The following is an 18955-nucleotide window of genomic DNA, read 5'->3' as shown; positions in this document are numbered from 1 at the left end:
CCCTCCGCCAGCGGCCGCCGCAGCCGCAGCGCCCGTTCCACCCCCTTCGCCCGCCGCCCCGCCCGGCGCTGCCGCATCCGGGTCCTGGCGCCGCTGTCACTATGGTCATGGCGGAGGGGACGGCAGTGCTGAGGCGGAACAGGCCGGGCACCAAGGCCCAGGTGAGGCGCGGCCCGCGGCTGGCTGGCGCTCGGGGACGGGCAGGGCCCCCGCCGAGGCGCCGGGCCCGGCTGGCGGTCGGGGCGTAGCCGCGGGCCTCACGGGGCCGCGGGCCTACAGGGGCCCAGCGCCGGTCGCCGGGGCGGACAGGCGGCGACGGGCCCCGCTCTGCGGGATCGCTTTGTTCCCCGCAGCCGGGCCGCGGCGGCTGCCTTCCCTGCGGAGCCCCTGCCTGCCGGGCCCGGGGAAAAAGGCCTCTCCGGCACCGGCCGCCCCTCGGCTTTCCGGCGGGGCGAGCGCCGCGCTGCCCTGGGGTTCGCAGGCTCCGGTCCGGGAGCGAAAGCGGCGTCGCGTCCAGTTGGCTGCTGGGAGGGAGCCGCGACCCGGAGCCGGGATCACCGAGAGCGCTGGCGAGCCCTTGTGAAATGACCGCGCATGGGCGGAGGCGAGCTGCTCTTTCCCAGGTGTTAGGCTTTCTTCAGGCACGGGGCTGTTTTCCTAATGGGTGTGAATGCGTTACGGCTGGTGCTGTTAAAATACACAGTCAGCCAGGCGAGATCACCGTGTGATCATACAGCCAGCCTTCGTGCTGCACCGTCAGGCGGGCCATCCCCGGAGAGAGAAGTCATCCTTCCCTTACGTAACCTGCATGCCTCACCCTCAACCTGGGCTGGTGTCAGATCGTTTCTCTTAATCAGAGCTAAATTGATTTATTCCTGAGCTTTCAAAGCCATCTGGAAAAGGTACATCTCAAATATGTAAGGTACATTTTTTTTTTTTTAGATTATTTCAGAGATAGAATCTTCTGTGAGGCCTTTACGCAAGGCTTTTTCACTCTGCTTTTCTGGGGAGAGCTCGTGGTCAGAAGTGGAGCAGTACATGACACAACACTATAGGAGAATGCATCTCTTTTCTCCTCTTAGTTTTTGTCAGAGTGTACAGTGGTAAAATTATTGCACAACCCAGTAAATCACTTCATTCTATACATGTTTAATCTATGAAGGAAATGGAGTATTGTGTGCCTTCGGTTTGATAGATTTTGGGTATCTGGAATACTGGACATAGAACTAGATTTGGTTGAATTATAAAGTATATTGAGAAATTCATGTAGATTGACAATTTTTGTGTATATTGGTGCAATCATACCATTTTTGTGGCTGTATTTAACTTTGGATGACACTGGAATAGCTATTCAGTATGTAAATACAATTACTTAATATTTCAGCACCAGATATTCACTCCTTTCTTCAGAGATGACTGTATTCTCTCAAGAACAGATTGCTAAGCTTTACAGTTGGAACTTTTTCACTGAGTCATTGTCTACTAGGACGGCTATAGGAGGCTGATGTGCAATTTCTCTGGTTAGTAAGAGGGAGTAGCACTAGATTTTAGAGGTGAAAAATGCCAGCTAAGAAAATGTGTATGTCTGGGACTGTCCTAGGTGCACCAGATGTGAATCGCTGCAGAACACTGCAGTGCAGCTGGATCGGAGGTGGAACTTCAGGAGGGTTTTATCATTAACAATACTAAACACGCTGGGTTAGAGCTGGTAACCATCCAGTTATGCAGCATACTGATCATACCATGAGAATGTAGTGCCAAGTTAAGCCAACACTGTGGTAGATCATCTCGGTTTAAAGAAAGTGTTTTCAGTGGTGTGTTATTACTCTAATATACTGGAATTTTTAGTTTAATCATAATTGTATAATGCTACTCTCTACAGATCTCATTTCTTTCCCATTCTTACGCGGTCTAACATGTGAAATTGGCACTGTATGCAAATATTTGATTTAAAAAATAGAGACTATATAGCTGTTACAGCAAGATGTGGAGGAGAGACGAGGTTTGTAGTATGCCAAGTCACAGAGAACTGTCATTTCAAGGTGTTCTACTATTGCGACAATGGGAACATCAGTCCCATTTCACCCTGTTCATGCCAAAACTCTGTGCTGCCTCTGTTAAGATGTAGCTTCCTGGAATTGTATAAACTACCTCTACATCTGTTTTCCTGCATGTTCAGGCTTATTGTATGTTGTGTGCTTTTCTTCTGCCTGCTCTATTTTTTGTTAAATTAGTTTAAACTTTTTTAACAGGATTTCTACAATTGGCCTGATGAATCCTTTGAAGAAATGGACAGTACACTGGCTGTTCAGCAGGTATTCTTATTTATGTGAAATGTTGTTAGAAAGTTCAGTTTCCCAAGTTTTGTATTTTGGTAAAAAAACAGGGAACAGGGCATGCTATTTATCTGATTAGAATGTTGCTGCACAGGAGTTAATTTCATAAGCAACCTACATATATTTAAAAAAATTGTAATAATTGGGTATGCCGAAATAACTAGAATTCCCACATTTGGTTTAAACAAATAAAATTTAAGAAAATGGTGGTGTTTCCTGCAGGGTTCTTTTGTTTTGAGAAGGATTTTGTAAAAAAGCTGTAAGATTTACCCATTCTTTTACCTTTTCTAATTGAGGAAAGGCATTTTTCAGATTTAGTGCTTTTTATACCCATTTTCTTACCCTGCCCATCTACTCTTTAACTCTGTAGTCCATCAGTCACTTCTTAAGTAAAGAGAAAGAGTAAGTCCCTCAAAGATCTAATGTCCTAAGTATACTGTCTTACTATAATTACAAGAAGATCTAGATTTATTTTTTTCCTCCCCTCCTAGTATATTCAGCAAAACATAAGGGCAGACTGTTCCAACATTGATAAGATCCTTGAACCTCCTGAAGGCCAGGATGAAGGTGTATGGAAGTATGAACATTTAAGGTAAGAATCCATCTTTTGTCAACACGGTGTCCCGATCCTGGGTTTTGTTCATTGATAATGGTAGTGAGTCTTTTTGAACAGGATAGATCAAAATTAACTTAAATGAAACTTGATATTTCTACTATTAAATATTTTTATACTTTGGTATTATTTTCTGAATTCCTTGTTCTTTCTACAGATTTATGATGCGCTCTGATCTAGTTTTGTTGATCTTTTTTAAGAAAATGTTTGTATCTCACTTCAATAGTTCTACTAGCATGTTTTAAATATGAAAATATAGTCATGAATTTCCACAGCACTTTCTCCTAGTATTATCCGTTCTTCATCTCCACTAATTGGGAATTATTTCCCTCCCTCTAGATGCTCCCAGTGCTTTTTCTGGAACTTGCAGGAAAATAGGCTTTAGTTGGGAAAGCAAGAGAACCTGTGTCTTAACAGTTCTTTTTCTAGCTGTAAGGGAACTCAAAACTTTTTGTCCTTCTCTCCGTTTGTTTTATGCAGTTTAAAAAATATGTTCAACTTAGGTAGTTTGTGCCTGAAAGTATTTTTCAGTTGTAGTGTGGTACTGTTTCTCTCAACTTGTAGTCTTTGCGTAGTGTGTTAATTTCTAGCCTATTGTCTTTTCATGTGTGACATCAGATGAAATTACTTGATGGTATTCTTTTAAGTATGATTTTTTTTTTTCATGTTCTGATGTGTTTTTTACACTGTACAAGAATAATTTCCAAAAACATTAAGAGATTTGTGAAGAAGATCAGAATGTGTAACTTTGTTTTGTAGTAGATGTTTCCATTGGGAAAACAAATTGTTGATTTTGATGCTGCTGTGTTCAATTTTTCTTAGACAGTTCTGCCTTGAGCTCAATGGACTAGCTGTCAAGCTTCAGGTAATTATTTTCTTGATATTTTTATATTGTATCAGGGAGGGGATTTTTTTTGTATTGTAAGATACAGAGTTTGTGGAGCTTTCTTCTAAATTTATACACATAGACTTAAGCAGTGGTTTGAGCTAAGAGTTTTTTAGAGTTCTGAAGACTTCTAGCAAATAACCCTTTTTGGTGGGGGACAGAGCAAGAAAGTGATTTGAAAAGATCAGCTCATTTTTACTGTCCAGTGGTTTTCATAACTCAACAATTGTTTTAACAGAGTGAATGTCACCCAGACACATGTACTCAGATGACAGCAACTGAACAATGGATTTTTCTTTGTGCAGCTCATAAAACTCCCAAAGAGGTATGGATATATTTTGGAAAACAGACTCCACTGATGTAGGATTTTCTTTCACAGTTCATATGTTCATCATTATAGCTGGCTTCTTAGTCAGACTGAGAGCTTATGCAGGTTAAGAATATCAGTTGAGGTTTCCTTCTTGACCATTCTGTAGCGGTTTACAAAAGAACAGGATGAGGTAGGAAGGAACTGCTTTTTACTGCAGTATTAGAGACTTTGCACATTCCTCTCTTTTCTCTCCCAATTTGTGCTGAGATAGCCTGAAAGTCGGTGGAAAAAGGTCTTTGTTTAATGGAAAGAAGAGTCCATGCTGAGAACAGGCTGTCCTCTTCAAATTTTGGCCTCGATCCATTGTACTAGGCATATAAGCCTGACACTCTGAAAGTTGACTGCATATGCAGTTACAGTCGGAAGTTACTCCGAAAAGGTAGTGGAGTCATAAAAATACTTTGTTGAGTGGGTTAACACCATGGCAGTAGCTTGTCTCCTTGAGTGTCCAATTACTTTAAACTTTGTTCAGATTTCCTATTGAACCACTTGATACTTTTTTTTTTTCCTTCAGAAGGTCTTTCTCTGTTGCTATCAGTTATGGCAGTAGTGCCAGTCTGTCAGATTTATCTTTGTATTTCACCTTCCAGAATAAGCTAAAGGTTCTTCTTAACCTTATCCTTTTTGTCTGGTAAGCTTTATTTTGTTTTAATTTCCTGAGATGCCTTGATTTAGCTCTGAAGGCCAGCTTCTTCCCCACTCACTCCTTTAACCCTCATCCCCACTCGGTATATTGTCATGCAGTAAGTCTGTTTTATTCAGCCAGAGTGGAGAACTTCAGGCTGCTTTTTAACTCTGAACACACATCATTCATCTGCTGTTTTCTGTGTCGGTAATAGCTGTCAACTAATGGTCAGACAGTGGGTGATGCAACCTTGAACTGCAGACAAAAATGTACAACTGAGAAGTCTTCTTCCTGAAATTGGGGACTGGCGAAATGGACAGACATTCCTGCTCTCAGCCTTTCTCAGTTCATCTTTCCTTTCTTCCTTCTCCTCTGCTTGTACTTGATTTCGGAGCCAGGGATTGGCTTGTTATACACTTAGCTACAGTAATGATTTAGTTTTTCTTTGCCAAGGTAAAAAGCATTGATACACTTAGGTGCAGTGTTTTGGTTTTGGTTTTTTTTTGTTTTGTTTTGGTTTTTTTTGGTACTGTGTTAATTTATGCTGTAGAAGAAAGAGTCTGGCAAGTTAACTATGTGGGAAACAAATGAATTGTGAGGTAACAATTGTCTTTCCTTTCAGTGTACTTCCAGTATGTACTCTTACTATACTTTACTTAAGGAGATGCATAAAATTCACTACTCGTGTATAATAAGATTTCCATAGTAACTTTTTTCTTGAAATAATTTCATAGGTTGTGAAACAGAGAAAAGAAATAGCTCACTTCAGAGGGGAATGTAGTTAGACCTTCAGAGAAGCTGTGTGAAACTTCTAGGAATAAAAATGACTAGTTAAGTTAAAAGCATCAGGAAACAAAACATTTTTCTTTAAACAAGATATATGACAATGTCATGCATGCACTCAGGTACGTTTTCACTGTATTTTTGTAGTGTCCTGCTATAGACTACACCAGGCACACACTTGATGGAGCTGCATGTCTTCTGAATAGCAATAAATATTTCCCCAGCAGGTAAAAATGCTTTCTTTTGGGAGGAGAGAGGGAGGGATTAGGTGGCACCTAAATGCTTATAAAGCACATGGAAATGTGTAACATATTTTTAATGGATTACTACTGAAAATATAATGAGTCCTGCAGCATGTGTCACTTGTGGGGAAGCCTGTTGTCACTTTTTAGCCAAGGAAGAATTCCTACCTGTTCAAACAGTTTGCTATTTACTGGAGCTAACGGATGCTTTTTACGTGGAAACCGTTTTACTAGTATCTGTTGGTGTTATACTCCATTGGAGTAGTGCCAACCTAAGTAACAGGATGGCCTTTAGAGAGATGCAGTGACTCAAAGGACTTAAACACTACACCACTGAAAGCCTCCAGAAGCCAACACCAATCTACTGTGGCACATCAGTGACCACAGAAGACAGAGACTGAGTGTACTGAATGGGCAGCCCGTGTGTTAGATCATGGAAACCTAACTGGAGAAGTCAAAATTGTGCTTCCCTGGGAATCTGGTCTTGGCACGGAGGTACAACTGGAAGTCTTTTTCCCTTTGCCTATCGATGCTAAAACCCAGAAATCCAGCCCTTACCAGAACAACTGATGATGTTGAACTACAGGCAAAACGTTTTTTATAATCAGAGTACAATTTTTAAATGTGGAGTGTGCACCAACATTTTAATTTTCCTTCCAAAAAAAAGCAATTGCAGACACAGGTATCTGCCACAGTTAAGTCTAAATTTAATGTGCAGTTATGTAGTGTAGTTGAATAACAGGAATTGATGTCAACATGTATCTCGGTAGTCATTTTGGTAGACCTGTTTTGTAACCTTTCTCCTGGTGCTTGCAGGGTTAGCATTAAGGAATCCTCTGTAGCCAAATTAGGATCAGTGTGCCGAAGGATTTACAGAATATTTTCACATGCTTATTTTCATCACCGGCAGATATTTGATGAATATGAAGTAAGTAGTTTCAAATTGCATCTTGAAAGAAGGGCATTTACTGAAGTTACAGCTGTGATGTAATTGTATTACACCTTTTCCTTTAATCCTGCCAAAGATCTACATTCAAGTGAAGTATTGATTACAGTAGACTACAGTTTTATAAGAAGTGAAATGCTATGTTATACATACATATATATATATATATAAATGAAAACTAATTTATATAATTAGTTTACCCAGTTAGTTTCCCTCATCTGGATAAAAGGTCAGAATTTGACAGTTTTTGTACAAAAAACCTCAAAATTCATCTTGTTTTAAAGATTCCTAAATGTATTCAAGCACTTGGTGTAGTTCGTACTCCTTATGTATGTATGTTCCCTGTTCATGTATGTTACACAAGAGTTAAGGAAGTATAATTGTAAAACTGAAAAAAAAAACCAGTGTAACTGGAGCTTGTGCACCTCCAGTAACTTCCAGCTTTTTTTTTTTTTTAATGGAAAAGTAGAAATTAATAGATAGAAAGAATATAAGGGGTGGAGCTGGATGCAAAAGGAACCCTTTGCCAAATCCCACTTAAGGTTGCTGGAACAGCCGTGGAATGGCTGTGTCCTGTTCTGTAGGCGGAGTTTCACAGTACCTTAACATTCTCTGCTGGGGAGTGGATCATGACTACGCTGTATTTGAATATATTCTCAGCTAAGTGCTGGTGAATTGAGCTGTGACTTAAGCCTGAACTTCAGTAGGGTTTTTTGTTAACTGTGGTAACTATAAGCAAGCAGTAAAGATTTAAAAGAAGTAATATAAATTTACCATTTAAGCATTACTACTGCTTTTTCAAACTTGTAAATCTCATGAGGCAATTACATATAAGCAGGGGTGTTTTTTTAGTATGTTCTCCTTAATTGTTTAAAATATTCTTTCTGTATATACTATTTTTTCTCCTTTTTTCATCTCTAGAATGAAACTTTCTTGTGTCACCGGTTCACTAAATTTGTGATGAAGTATAATCTGATGTCCAAGGATAACCTGATTGTACCAATTTTGGAAGAAGAAGTGCAAAATTCAGTGTCAGGGGAGAGTGAGGCATGATGGGAATGGTAGCACAGAAGCTTGTCCTGAATATAAAGAAAACATTAATTATGTACTGTATATATCATTTTAGACACTTCAGTCACGTATCCTCATAGCTTTGTTTAGTATACTTTTTGTATGCTGTGTGCATTGCCTTTTAATATGGGAAATACTTTAAGTTATTCATGAGCTGTATATTCATCAATGTGGCACTCATGGTTTTTAAATAAAAATAGTAGTATCTGTTTATAATGCCTGTTAATAAAAGAATTTACAGTTCTCTAAAATTGCTGCTAAACAATCATTGAATCACAATCCTGAAGATGTGTCTGATTGGGTGGGAGAAAAGTGAGATTAAGATTTCACAGCAAGGCATTTTTTTAATGCAGTGGCTATATGAAGTCTTAGTTCAAAGATTATCACCTTAAATATATAATTCTGCAGGAAGCTTCTTGCAATGTAGCTTATTCCTAATTTAGCTTTTATTTTTATAAGATGACTTTGAAGATTTACTTTTGGATGTGCATATTCCTGTATGTGTATATCCAAGTACTAACAGGATCTATAATATTAGTAATACCAAAAGGATAATTTCACTATGCTATTGAACATATATATTCTTGATATACATCTAACATACTTTTACTTTCTGGACTTTTTTTTTTTTGTGAACAGTGGAGGTTTGTGTCCTGTTAAGGCAGACTTCTGCTGCTCTCCAGTCCACAACTTCTCTAATGAATAACCATGGCAGAAAAGTCAATGGCTTAAACTTGTGCATATTTATGGCAACTGCTTACGGACTATACCTCACATAAATATTCATGTTACACTACCTAACACACTAGCACAGTCTTTGCCTGTATTCCTAGTAAAAATGTTCTACGTACTTGAAATATTGAACCTGATTCTTTTCAAGAGTTCATCATATTTTCAACATACATTAATTTTTCTTCATTCACCTGAGTTACAATCTTGGACAAAGATTTGGATTCATGCTTCTGTTCCCTATCAAATGTTTATTTCAAGTTCTGTTTGCAGATTTGCAATAACTGACAATTTCCATGAGTGCTGCTTAATTGTGTTATATCTAGAATGATAGAATTAAATGTTTTAGAGATGAATATAGCAGATGAATATGTGCTAAGCGTACATGAATGGAAAGTCTAAAAGCACTAGCAGTGTTCTTATGTTTAATGGATTTTGTTTAGCTGTTTAAGAAAGTTAGCTAGTTGTTTCTCTCTGAGGTTGCAAGGGCCCCTCCTTTTATTTCTTTAAGCAGGTCAGAATGGGCTAACTCAGCTGGTTTCTGTAATCTACACTTTGTTTTCTAAGTTGTACTTACTTGGAAAGAAGGGAGTCCACCTATTTTTAATAAGTCTTTTTTCATAATACACTAAACATGCCTTAAATTCTATTTTTCTTTATATGAATCAAGCACACCTCAAGCAACTGTACCACCTGGATGCAAAGGGAATTTAAACAATGAGAAAATAGACTAAGCTTAAGTACTTCATCAACAGCTGTATTCTTCACCAGCTCTTTGTCTTACATTTGTAACTGTATTTAATTGTCAGCAGGGTAATTGCATGACATGTTGTCTGAGTGAAAGTAGCTTCAGTTACTGTCTATACACGTAGCTGTAACTTGCCTTGTATAGACCAGGCTACTTGATTTTGACAGAAACGTTGAAGTGTGCACCGCAGGTAGGAGGATTGTATTCTGGAGGTAGGAAGATGTATTTAGTTCTGTTACAGCCCGCTGTAGGACTGTCCCTGGTGTGGTTCTGCGTACAGTCACTCTGCATGCTTATATTGGCCATGGTGACTGAGACAGGCAAAAACACGTGACTGGTGTTGCTAATTACATTTCCTCTACAAAACTGAAGAAAATGATGTGGTGCTCAGGACTGCATTAAAATTTTAAACCTCTCTTATTCCTCTTATGCTTTAAGAGTTTCACTTCAAAACAAAACTTGGAAAGTTTTAATCCTGTTTATTCTCATTCAGATTTGCACTGTAAAGGTGACATGCTATACTAAGCTGATTTTATATAAAGCTTAAGTGAAACACTGCTTGTATTTTCCCTTGCTATTGTTTACATAAGTACTGTGTACACACATGTGCCTGAATGGTACCATAAAACTTCAATTACCCTAAGGAAACCATTGATTTGTCTAATAAATATTAACAGGTTTAATTTAGACTCTACATAATAGGGAAACTGAGACTGTCTTTGAGTTATATTGTAAAAAAAAAAAAAAAAAAAAAAAAAAAAAAAGGATAAAATTAAACTGTTTCTGTATCCATACCACTATATTTTGGCAAGTTATTCTCATTTGTCATGTGTTCCAAGACTTCAGGCAACTGAATGCTTCCAAGAAAAAGTTCGGTGCGGTGCTCTCCCATCTCTGCTACAAGGTGTGCTGAAGTGAAGTTGCATTGCTTCCAAAAGTAGAGAAATACAATACTCATTAGCATCCTGAAGACAGACCTCAAATTTATACATCTCTCAAATCAGAAAATGCTGGTTCTAAAATTAAAATGTAAGGGAGATCGAGAAGAGGACCTTTCAGATCCCAAAATAAGCACATTATGACAGCACATCACAGATGCAAGGGCGTATTGTAACCAAAGAATAACTTTCAAATTACTTTTTCCTTAGTCACTGAGGTTTTTCCCCATGTTCGGCTTAGCATATCTTGCAATGAGTCAGCCACTGTGATTTTGTGACTTTCCTTTTAAGATTTTAATTCTCTCCCACGTTGTCAAAGTTTGTCTGCTTAAACAGATCAGAACATGTCACCAGACCAGTTCCTCTAAACCTCGTCTATTTCAAGTTATGCTTACCTAAAGTCAAGAATGTTCACTTCTTTAGTTCATAGTACATCTCAATTCTGATACTGAAATCTGGCTTTGAAGAATCTAAATCCTAACTAACTCTATTCTCTAAATTAAGCCATAGGGAATTGTCAGGACAGCAACTTGCACTTTTTACCTTCAAAAGATTAATGTACTAAGACCAAGGAAAACCTCATCAGCTTTTAATAGATGGCTGTAAGTCTAACAGGCTTTGCCTTGTGAGCTGTATGGAGGTACAGAGGAGACTGCAAAAAAAAGTAATTCTAGCTTAAGACCAGGTATGCATTGATCTAACCCATTTAATGTCAGTGTGAGACAAACATAATAAAGGAACTGGCAGCTGATGTGGTAAGTGCTTTTAATGGTGAGAAGCTTCCTATCAGAACTACAGAAAAGATCTTGGCTTTACAAAAAGAAAACACTATTTTACAGACCAGAAACACAGAAGTTAAGCAGCTGTTTATTGCATTTGACAGGTACGTAGACAAACTGTTCTGACAATTATGAGCAGGGCACAATTTTATTTTTTTTTAATGGGATAGTTTCTTCCTGCTTGTAAACACTAGAGAAGTATTTCCTCTCCAGACAACTTAAACATCAGAAAGAATAAACAGTCTTTTGCAGAGGTTCATAAACAGCACTGTTTCCTTCTATCTCTGTTCTTTCCAAGAGCGGCAGGGCATTTCTGTTGTCCCATACAGGTTAGGGACTTTTCTATTACTTGTCAGACACAGGCTCCTAATTGAAGCCCTGTTACTGAATAAATAAGTGTACTTATTTTTTCAGTCAGAGAATGCATCCCATACTTTAAATTTGATTTGCCATTCTTTCAATAAAAAGATGAGTATGTAAAACATATTCTGGTAAAATGAAAACTGAACAGAGTGCGTGCACACATATATCTACCTAAAAAATAGGAGCATACAAAAAACAATCTTGCCAGGGTTACTCTTTCTGACAGCTCTTCTGATTTACAAACAATTTAATTAATGGACCGTGCTGGTCACAACACTAATAAAGGCAGACCTTACTGCTCTAGTTTGTGTAAGACCAGGTGATGAAAGAAGTAGCTTAAATTAGAATCCCCTGCACCCAAAATGCACCCTCCCCCTCTCACTTTTCCAAGTAAGATTAGTTCAGAGTTTTTAACTATAAAGAAAGAAATAGTTTTTCCATCATTTGTTTTAGAAGCATTTTCAATTAAAGAGCAGGATAAGCATGCAGTCAGACCAGCTTTCACAGTCTACCACAGTTTCTGGTTCAGTGACTTTCAGAGAGGATAGGGCAATGTTTTTCCTTTCAGGAATTTTTCAGTCACCTTTTAAATCCATGTAGTTTTATATACAGTGTGCTGCAGTGAGGAGTTCTACGGATATCGTGACTTGTTTGCAACCCACTACTTACCACTTACATGATTCCCTTGAGTTCTTGTATCAAAAAAAGAATGCTGAGGAATTTTTTCCTTTGCTACCCTCGCCATGCCACTCACTTTACAGATCTCTATCCTGGCTCCTGTCAGGTTGACTTTTTTTTCCAGGTGAAGAATTGTATTTCGTTTATTTTTTTTTCCAATACAGAGCCTAAATGTAGCCCTGTGAGGTAAAAGACAATAGAGAGCTAGGAAGACAATAGAGATTAGCGTTTCTACAACAGAGGCAACTTTACATACTGTGAGACAGACAGCATTAAAAAAACCAAAACAGCTGTCCTTAACTATATAGGAATTCCTGGGTGGGTTCAGAGGAAACAATTTACCATATTTACACTGAATTAAAAAGACCAGAAAGACATTCAGAGGTTTTCAGCACAGTCAACACCTGTGAGATTCAGGAGCAAGGACTAAAGCACAGGTAAAACTGGGGGCTACTGAAAAGAAATATGGCTTTATTTCATTTTAAGAAAAGCCTTTCCTGCTAAAAGTGGGGATATTCCAGAGTGCACCTGTGGACATCCACAGCATGCTCTATTTCTACCCTTGTTCCAAGGCAGAATCTCCCTTGTATACATCCCATTAATTGTAAGGGGAGAAGTTATTTTAAAAAGATACTAATTTATTTTAATTCTCTGGGTTCTCAACAGCTGATACAAAAAGATCTCAGTTAAAAGTTCAGTGATTCTTTTTAGCCAACGAATGTGTTCTAGAAATATTTACTGCATTCATTTTATACACTTTATACATTGTAACTTACTTAAACAGTTGTACATCATCAGTTTTGTTTTGATTCACTACTCTTAACCATCTTAAGCAGGGATGCTGCTTTATAAAAAGTCAGTAGTTTCTTTGATACACTTCAAAAGCTTTTAACTTGTAATATGCAGAATTCCTAGGATTTTTTGACTGATTTTTGCTGCTATAACAGATTTGGCTTGTATGGAGAACCACTAGTAGTTAAAACTACACACACCCCCCAGAGTTTTGGATAACTTGTGACAAATACTTTTAGAAGTAGAGCAACATATTCCAAGTTGCACAAGAGCAGCTGTTACCCCATTTTTAATACACTAAAGTTACTTGGCTTTCTGCCAGAGACAGATGTATTTTCATAATTTTTTCCATATCTGTGTGCCATGGAGGAGATCCTTGCTACTGCATGACCACGATCGCTGCTCACGGAGTAGGGGGCTGCACGAGAACACAGCAGCTGGGTCAAGCTCTGCAGGGAACAGCCAGCCCAGCGCTCTCCTCATTAGTGGGGCAATCCTCCCTCGCATGGTGCCCCCAGATAGGGAATAAATGTGAGGTTTGTGCCCCACATCTGTGACTTTGAGATGCTGGTGCGAAAGCAGGGAGAGAAGCATTGGCAAGAATGGATTTCTTACCGTGCCTACTATCACAGGTACTCCTCCACTCCCACTGCTCCCCGCAGTGTACGCAGTCCTCCTGCTGCCCTACTGGCGGGTACGTGGCTCTTAAAACAGTCACGGTTCACAACTATTTTGCTAGGCTGCCAGCATTTTTCTTAAGAAATTCAAATGAGAAGATAGAAGCTGTCCTTTTCAACAATGTGCAAGAGGAAAAAAGAAGTTGAAGGAATGTCTCCAAGCTCCAGAGCTGTGGATTTAAAAAAAAAAACAAAAAAAACCAAAAAAAACCAAAACACCCAAACCCTCTACAAACAGTTGCTAGAGTTGTTCTTCCAAAGTGAAAAATAAACAGCAATGCTGCCTACAACAATTTCATAATGAAACTAGAAAGCAGCTCCAAAGCAATAATAATTTCAAGCTCCCACGATGACAATCATGCAAGCAGAAAGGGTTCCCCTCCGTCCCCTAAAAATAAATTGAAATAAAACTAAGGCTTTCTACTGCTTTTCCTTATCATGGCACGTGTAACTTCTTTCTTTCATGAGTTATTGAAATAAGCAGCTTCTGCCAGTGTTCCTTCTGCGCAGCTCCCCACTACGGATATCACAGTCTGACTTCCACCATCCCGGTCATCTCCCAGGGTGCTCGTTTGGAGTCAGTTTATTGGTTGCTGCCACTGCATTAATTTGCCCGCTGCATTTAGTGCCAGCATCTACCACTGTGGACAGGGAGATTCGTGAGATACCACCCCAGGGGAGTGGGGTCGTGTAGTTAAATGCATTCACAACGCTTCTCCCAGTGTTTGCAGCACAACACACACAAACAGGTATCAAAATCCCTGGGTGATGCGTGTGCTGTACCGCAATCATTGAGAGAAACATTATGAATACATTTGCTCAGTTCTGTTCTGATTTCTCATCTTGACCAACTTATTCTCCATTAGCTTAAGCGTGATGGGCATTTAGTTTTTACTTCCAAAATTAAATGAAAATGCAAATTTTAGTTATAATCACATTTATCTTCTGGACATGCATTTTGATTCAGCTTCTCCTCCATAAAGTGTGATTTCAAGACAGCAGCATAAAAATAATTCCTGTCCATGCCTCTCCCCAGAGTCCTGCCAGTGTTAGCCTCCCTTAACACAAGCAGTTCCTCCCCATGGTGAGGATGGAAGCACAGCAGCTTCATCCTTTCCTCTGAACATTCCTTCTGGTATTTGATGCAGCTGAGTACACTTCACCCACTGTGAGATACACTTAGCTGAGAATTTTTTAATGTATACATCAGCATATTTGTATATAGTCTATCATCTAATATTGCCTACTAAACTTAGCCTACTTTGTCCTCCTATATCTTATCAGCATCATTGTGCACCTTGCTGTCAAAGCTGCTTAGCAAGTTTCTCAAACTACTTTTTAATGGACTGGAAGTAATCCTTCAGAGGGTGAGTGATTCTTAATTTCCACTCATGAGTAAATTATGAATACATCATTATACAGACTATATGCTGGGATAGCTTTTGGCTTAGATGTACAAGGAAACCTGGTAAAACCTGCATAGGTGAAATAATATTACAGGAGCAAGTGTCTGCCTACAGCCTCCAGAGGTTTTCTGTACATAACAAGTCTGAATGTAGCTTAAATTATTAACACTCTAGTCTAAGATTTACATTTCTCTAGGCTTCTGAATTTATGCTAAGGCAAGTGAAGTGAAAATTACATTAAAACTTAACAACAGTTGGATAGTTCATTTTTCTTTTTTTTTCCCCACCAATATTTACAACACCCTTAAACAAAAAAAAAAAAACCAACAAACAACAACAACAAAAAAGAAAAGAAACACTCCTCCAGCTTGTGGAAAATGCTAAACATCCTCATTCCTTTCTCTTACACAATTCAAACTGTCACTGTTTTGAACCATTTGCTTCCTAGCTTGTCAAAAGCATTAACAAGTTAGCAGAGCACCCAGTCATGTAGTTGCTCTATTAAAGAGACACAGAAAACCAAATTATTTTGCAGTAGTATTATTACTACAGTAGGATTAACATAAAGAAACTGACAAAAATACAAAATGAGTCTGGGAAAAGTCAGGGTTATACCAATGCATTTAAAGTAGTATGATTTTTTTTTCTTTAAAAAACATTTGTGTGAATTATGTACATGTCCATCTGATGCAGTTACTTACTTTATCACATACATGTGACTTGAGTGACTCCATCTTCCTGGTCAAATTGTCCATCATCCAGTTCCCTTAACACTCCATCACTGGTACTGAATCCTGGAAAGCCGCCATACTGGGAGGATCCCTCCTTGATCCAACATTGTTTAGAAGGAGATAGGTGAAACTCATCAGGTGGTTGTCCAGCTTCTACAGGGTGAGAAGTAGCTGTGTCTAATCCAACACTTTTGCTAGAGACTTTGCCTTTTTCCTCTGCAATAACTTGTCTTAAGGATTTCTTCTGAAATACAAGGGGATGTTTAAACGTTAGCTTATTCAGGGGAAAAAAAAAAAGCCAAACACTTTGCAATGAGTCATGCACAGATTTAATGGGAATGGCATTTTAACATAAGGCAGCATTTAACACTGGTTTAAACTATGAAATCCTCTGCAGAAAAAGCCTCTAACAGATAAATTTTTGTTATCTATAAATAAATTTCAAGTGACACAAAGAAGATACAAGATGTAGTCAAGATTCAAAAAAGCACAGATGAATGCTAAGAAAAAGCACCTCGACAATGCTCGATTCTTATGCAGTATTTCGCAGCTCCAGAATGATTTACAAGTCTTGACTCATGCTAAAACCAGTTGTTTGAAGCAAGCATTATTTCTGTGCCTAATGTACAAGTCTAACACACCCTGACTCTGACACCTTTGCCATACACACAGGCGTGTGCTGCCCTTTCTTGTGCTCTGCAGGGATGGATGCTCAAAGGTGGCACAGCTCCCGTCAGCCTCCTCTCAGCAGCAGAGGCCCCTCCTGCCCGAGCGGTGGGCAGGCCGGGCAGTGGTGGGCATGCAGCTGACAGCTCCCCTACAGCTACCACTGTAGGCAGCCGCTCACACTCCTCCAACACATATCTACGTGCCACCATGTACAATATCTGGTTAGTGCCCTCATCTGCAAGCTGCTCTGGAAATCAGTGGATGTCGATCACTTCCCCAAACACAGTTCCAACTAGGAGCTCCAACAAGAGTGCAATAGTTGATAAAGATGCGAATTAAACTCCTTTGACGTTGAACTCAGTAAAACTGTGATCTGACCACTTCAGAGGACTGAAGACTTCCCAGTGATCCATCTCATGGCAAGACCGCTTTCCCATCTTTTCAGTTCCGCCCATAAAGGCCTTCAGAGGCCTCCTCAGGTAACAGTAAGTTCCTTGAGAATTGCAATCAATCCACATGGTGGATCTACGCAGATGGAAGTTGGCAGCTATCCTGTAGAGCAATTTGAGATGGGTCTAAAGAGACCTTGCACAGGAAGAACTCAGTATAAATACAAACTGACAGTACTGGGATCTCCTGACATGATTCTTGTTGAAGTGATGTCTGACAACGTCAAAAAGAAAAGCAAGTAGATTGGGATGTAGGCAATCAATAGACCTATCAGACTATGCTAAGGCTCCTCTGAGGCATTACCAATAAGTAAAAAGGTTTATTTTATTTTAGCACCAGGAGCTACCCGAGGTACTCAGACCCATGATGATGCAGCACCTCCAGAGGCAGTGTCAGTGCCTTGAGGTGCAACAGAGGAGCATGGTCAGGCAGGCAGAAGTGCCCTGGCTCTGTGCCCAGAGCCTTGCTGTCAGCACCAGCCCTGCTAAACCGGGAGCTGCTTTGCCAGGGGACACAGCCCTGTCCACAGGAGGAGAACATCTAACTAAGAAGGAATCTAGCCTCAGCACAGAGCTGCGGTTCAGTGGGTAAAGGACATGAGTCCTCTTGCAGGGGGATTTGCACAAATGCAAACACTTGAAAAACAAAACCACCCCACAACTGTTTTTGCCATGCTCTGGCAAGTTCTGTCCCCCACTTCTATACATTACTAAGTTTTTTCTCAAAGCCTTTTGAAACAGTAAAAACAATGGTCCTTGTCTAAAGGAAATGTGTTTAGGGAAGCTGTTACAGGAGACATTGGGAAATTAGACCAAGGGGAAATAACGTTGCCTCAGGAGAAACAGAAGGAAATAAGCTTTGCCTGGATGCCACAGTAAGAGGATAAAGAAGTCTGCCTAAGAGAAATAAAGGAAAAAACAGAAAAAAAAAAAACAAAAAAAAAAACCCAGAAAACCTTCAAGCACTGTGTGGTTCTATCTTGGATCTCCTTCCCTAAACTACTTTCTTAGAAAAGAAACTGGTATGTGATAAAAAAAAAAAAAAAAAAAAAAAAAGGCCACTGAGACAGTACAGCCCTTCTAATCCAAGACACCTTTGAACCATGACATAAATCATAAGCCAGGTCATAATGCACTATCCTATGAACATACAAGCAGGCAGAGAGATGAGCTGTGAGGACATAAAAATATATTATCCTCAGAAAAGAGACCCTGTAGGAAGAAGAGACCAAGTAATAGGAGTTTTCCCCTCAATTCTTACTGAAGCAAAACTTCCTTTAGAAACGGCAATGCTATCTTTGACCCAACAATTAAAAAAAAAAAAAAAAAAATTCCTGAGTACACAAAGCAACCCCATACCCTGTGTTGCCATTCTCCAAAACACAAGTCTCAGAGGTCCAACAGCTGGATCTGCCTGTGGGGCAAAACTCCTGTCGTGGCCAGGCCCCACCACGCTACAGAGAGCTGGAGAGTAGTGTGACCGGGCTCTGGGGGCTTGATAGTTAAGTGTTTGACCAGGCTTGTATGAGGCTGCTTTCTTATTAAGAGTCAGTTAATGAAAGTGCCTTGTTGTTTTCCTATTTTGACTCTTTCCTAGGTAGCATTCTTCCTGAGGTATCTGAGTTGCAAACATGCTACCGATATGCTTAAATAAACATAAATTGTGATACAATATATTTTTTTTAATTTAAAACGTTTTAGGTGTCTTAAGCACTTCTGTGTTTCAAAAATATCCTGAGTTGTGGACATGAAAATTTTTTAAACAGCTTAAATGTAATTTGAACATCAATGAAAAGATAGGCAGCATGAATGAAATTGAAGAGGTCACGCTTAACAATATTGAATCACAGGAAATAAGTGTTTTAACAAAAATGTTTGCAACATTTTGATAAAATTGTACAGCTCTGTCATCAGTGTCCAGGGCATATTTTAAATAAATGTATTTATGTTTCTAGAGCAGAAGTTAATGCTTTCAAATCTCTGAAGGTTGTTTTGCACCTGAAATCAACCCACTGCATGCAAAGCTAGCATAACATTCCGTATCAGTGAGGTATTACGAACAAATCTATGAATTTAAATTGTAATGAAGGTAATACACTGTTTGTAAATTCAGACATTTTGGTG

The 18955-nt window shown here is 39.3% G+C and overlaps 2 protein-coding genes across 6 annotated transcripts in view; one reads left to right on the top strand and one right to left on the bottom strand.

Annotated features, from left to right (window-relative positions):
* Positions 1–10149, top strand: MOB4 (MOB family member 4, phocein). Of its 3 annotated transcripts, none has more exons than XM_086750658.1 (8): positions 1–161; positions 2253–2315; positions 2828–2928; positions 3772–3814; positions 4074–4160; positions 5761–5840; positions 6672–6783; positions 7723–10149. In XM_086750658.1, the coding sequence occupies exons 1-8, from the start codon at positions 102–104 to the stop codon at positions 7852–7854; spliced, it is 678 nt and encodes a 225-aa protein (XP_086606784.1). In that variant the 5' UTR covers positions 1–101; the 3' UTR covers positions 7855–10149. The 3 variants fall into 3 exon arrangements, with proteins under 3 accessions (XP_086606784.1, XP_086606785.1, XP_086606786.1); XM_086750659.1 differs by lacking the exon at positions 1–161 and adding an exon at positions 307–623; XM_086750660.1 differs by lacking the exon at positions 1–161 and adding an exon at positions 631–902.
* An 886-nt stretch (positions 10150–11035) lies between these two features.
* The window catches only part of RFTN2 (raftlin family member 2), a 36467-nt gene continuing 28547 nt past the window's right edge, over positions 11036–18955 (bottom strand). For 2 of the 3 annotated variants that reach the window (XM_086750653.1, XM_086750655.1), the window contains exon 9: positions 11036–15957. In XM_086750653.1, the coding sequence (XP_086606779.1) occupies positions 15688–15957 (270 nt within the window). In that variant the 3' untranslated portion in view covers positions 11036–15687. The remainder of the gene's footprint in view (positions 15958–18955) is intronic. The other variant, XM_086750654.1, reaches the window with a different exon arrangement.

Source organism: Chlamydotis macqueenii, chromosome 6 (assembly GCF_036417535.1).
Source record: "Chlamydotis macqueenii isolate bChlMac1 chromosome 6, bChlMac1.mat, whole genome shotgun sequence".
Lineage (NCBI taxonomy): Eukaryota > Metazoa > Chordata > Aves > Otidiformes > Otididae > Chlamydotis > Chlamydotis macqueenii.
This window is presented reverse-complemented; position numbering and strand designations above follow the sequence as displayed.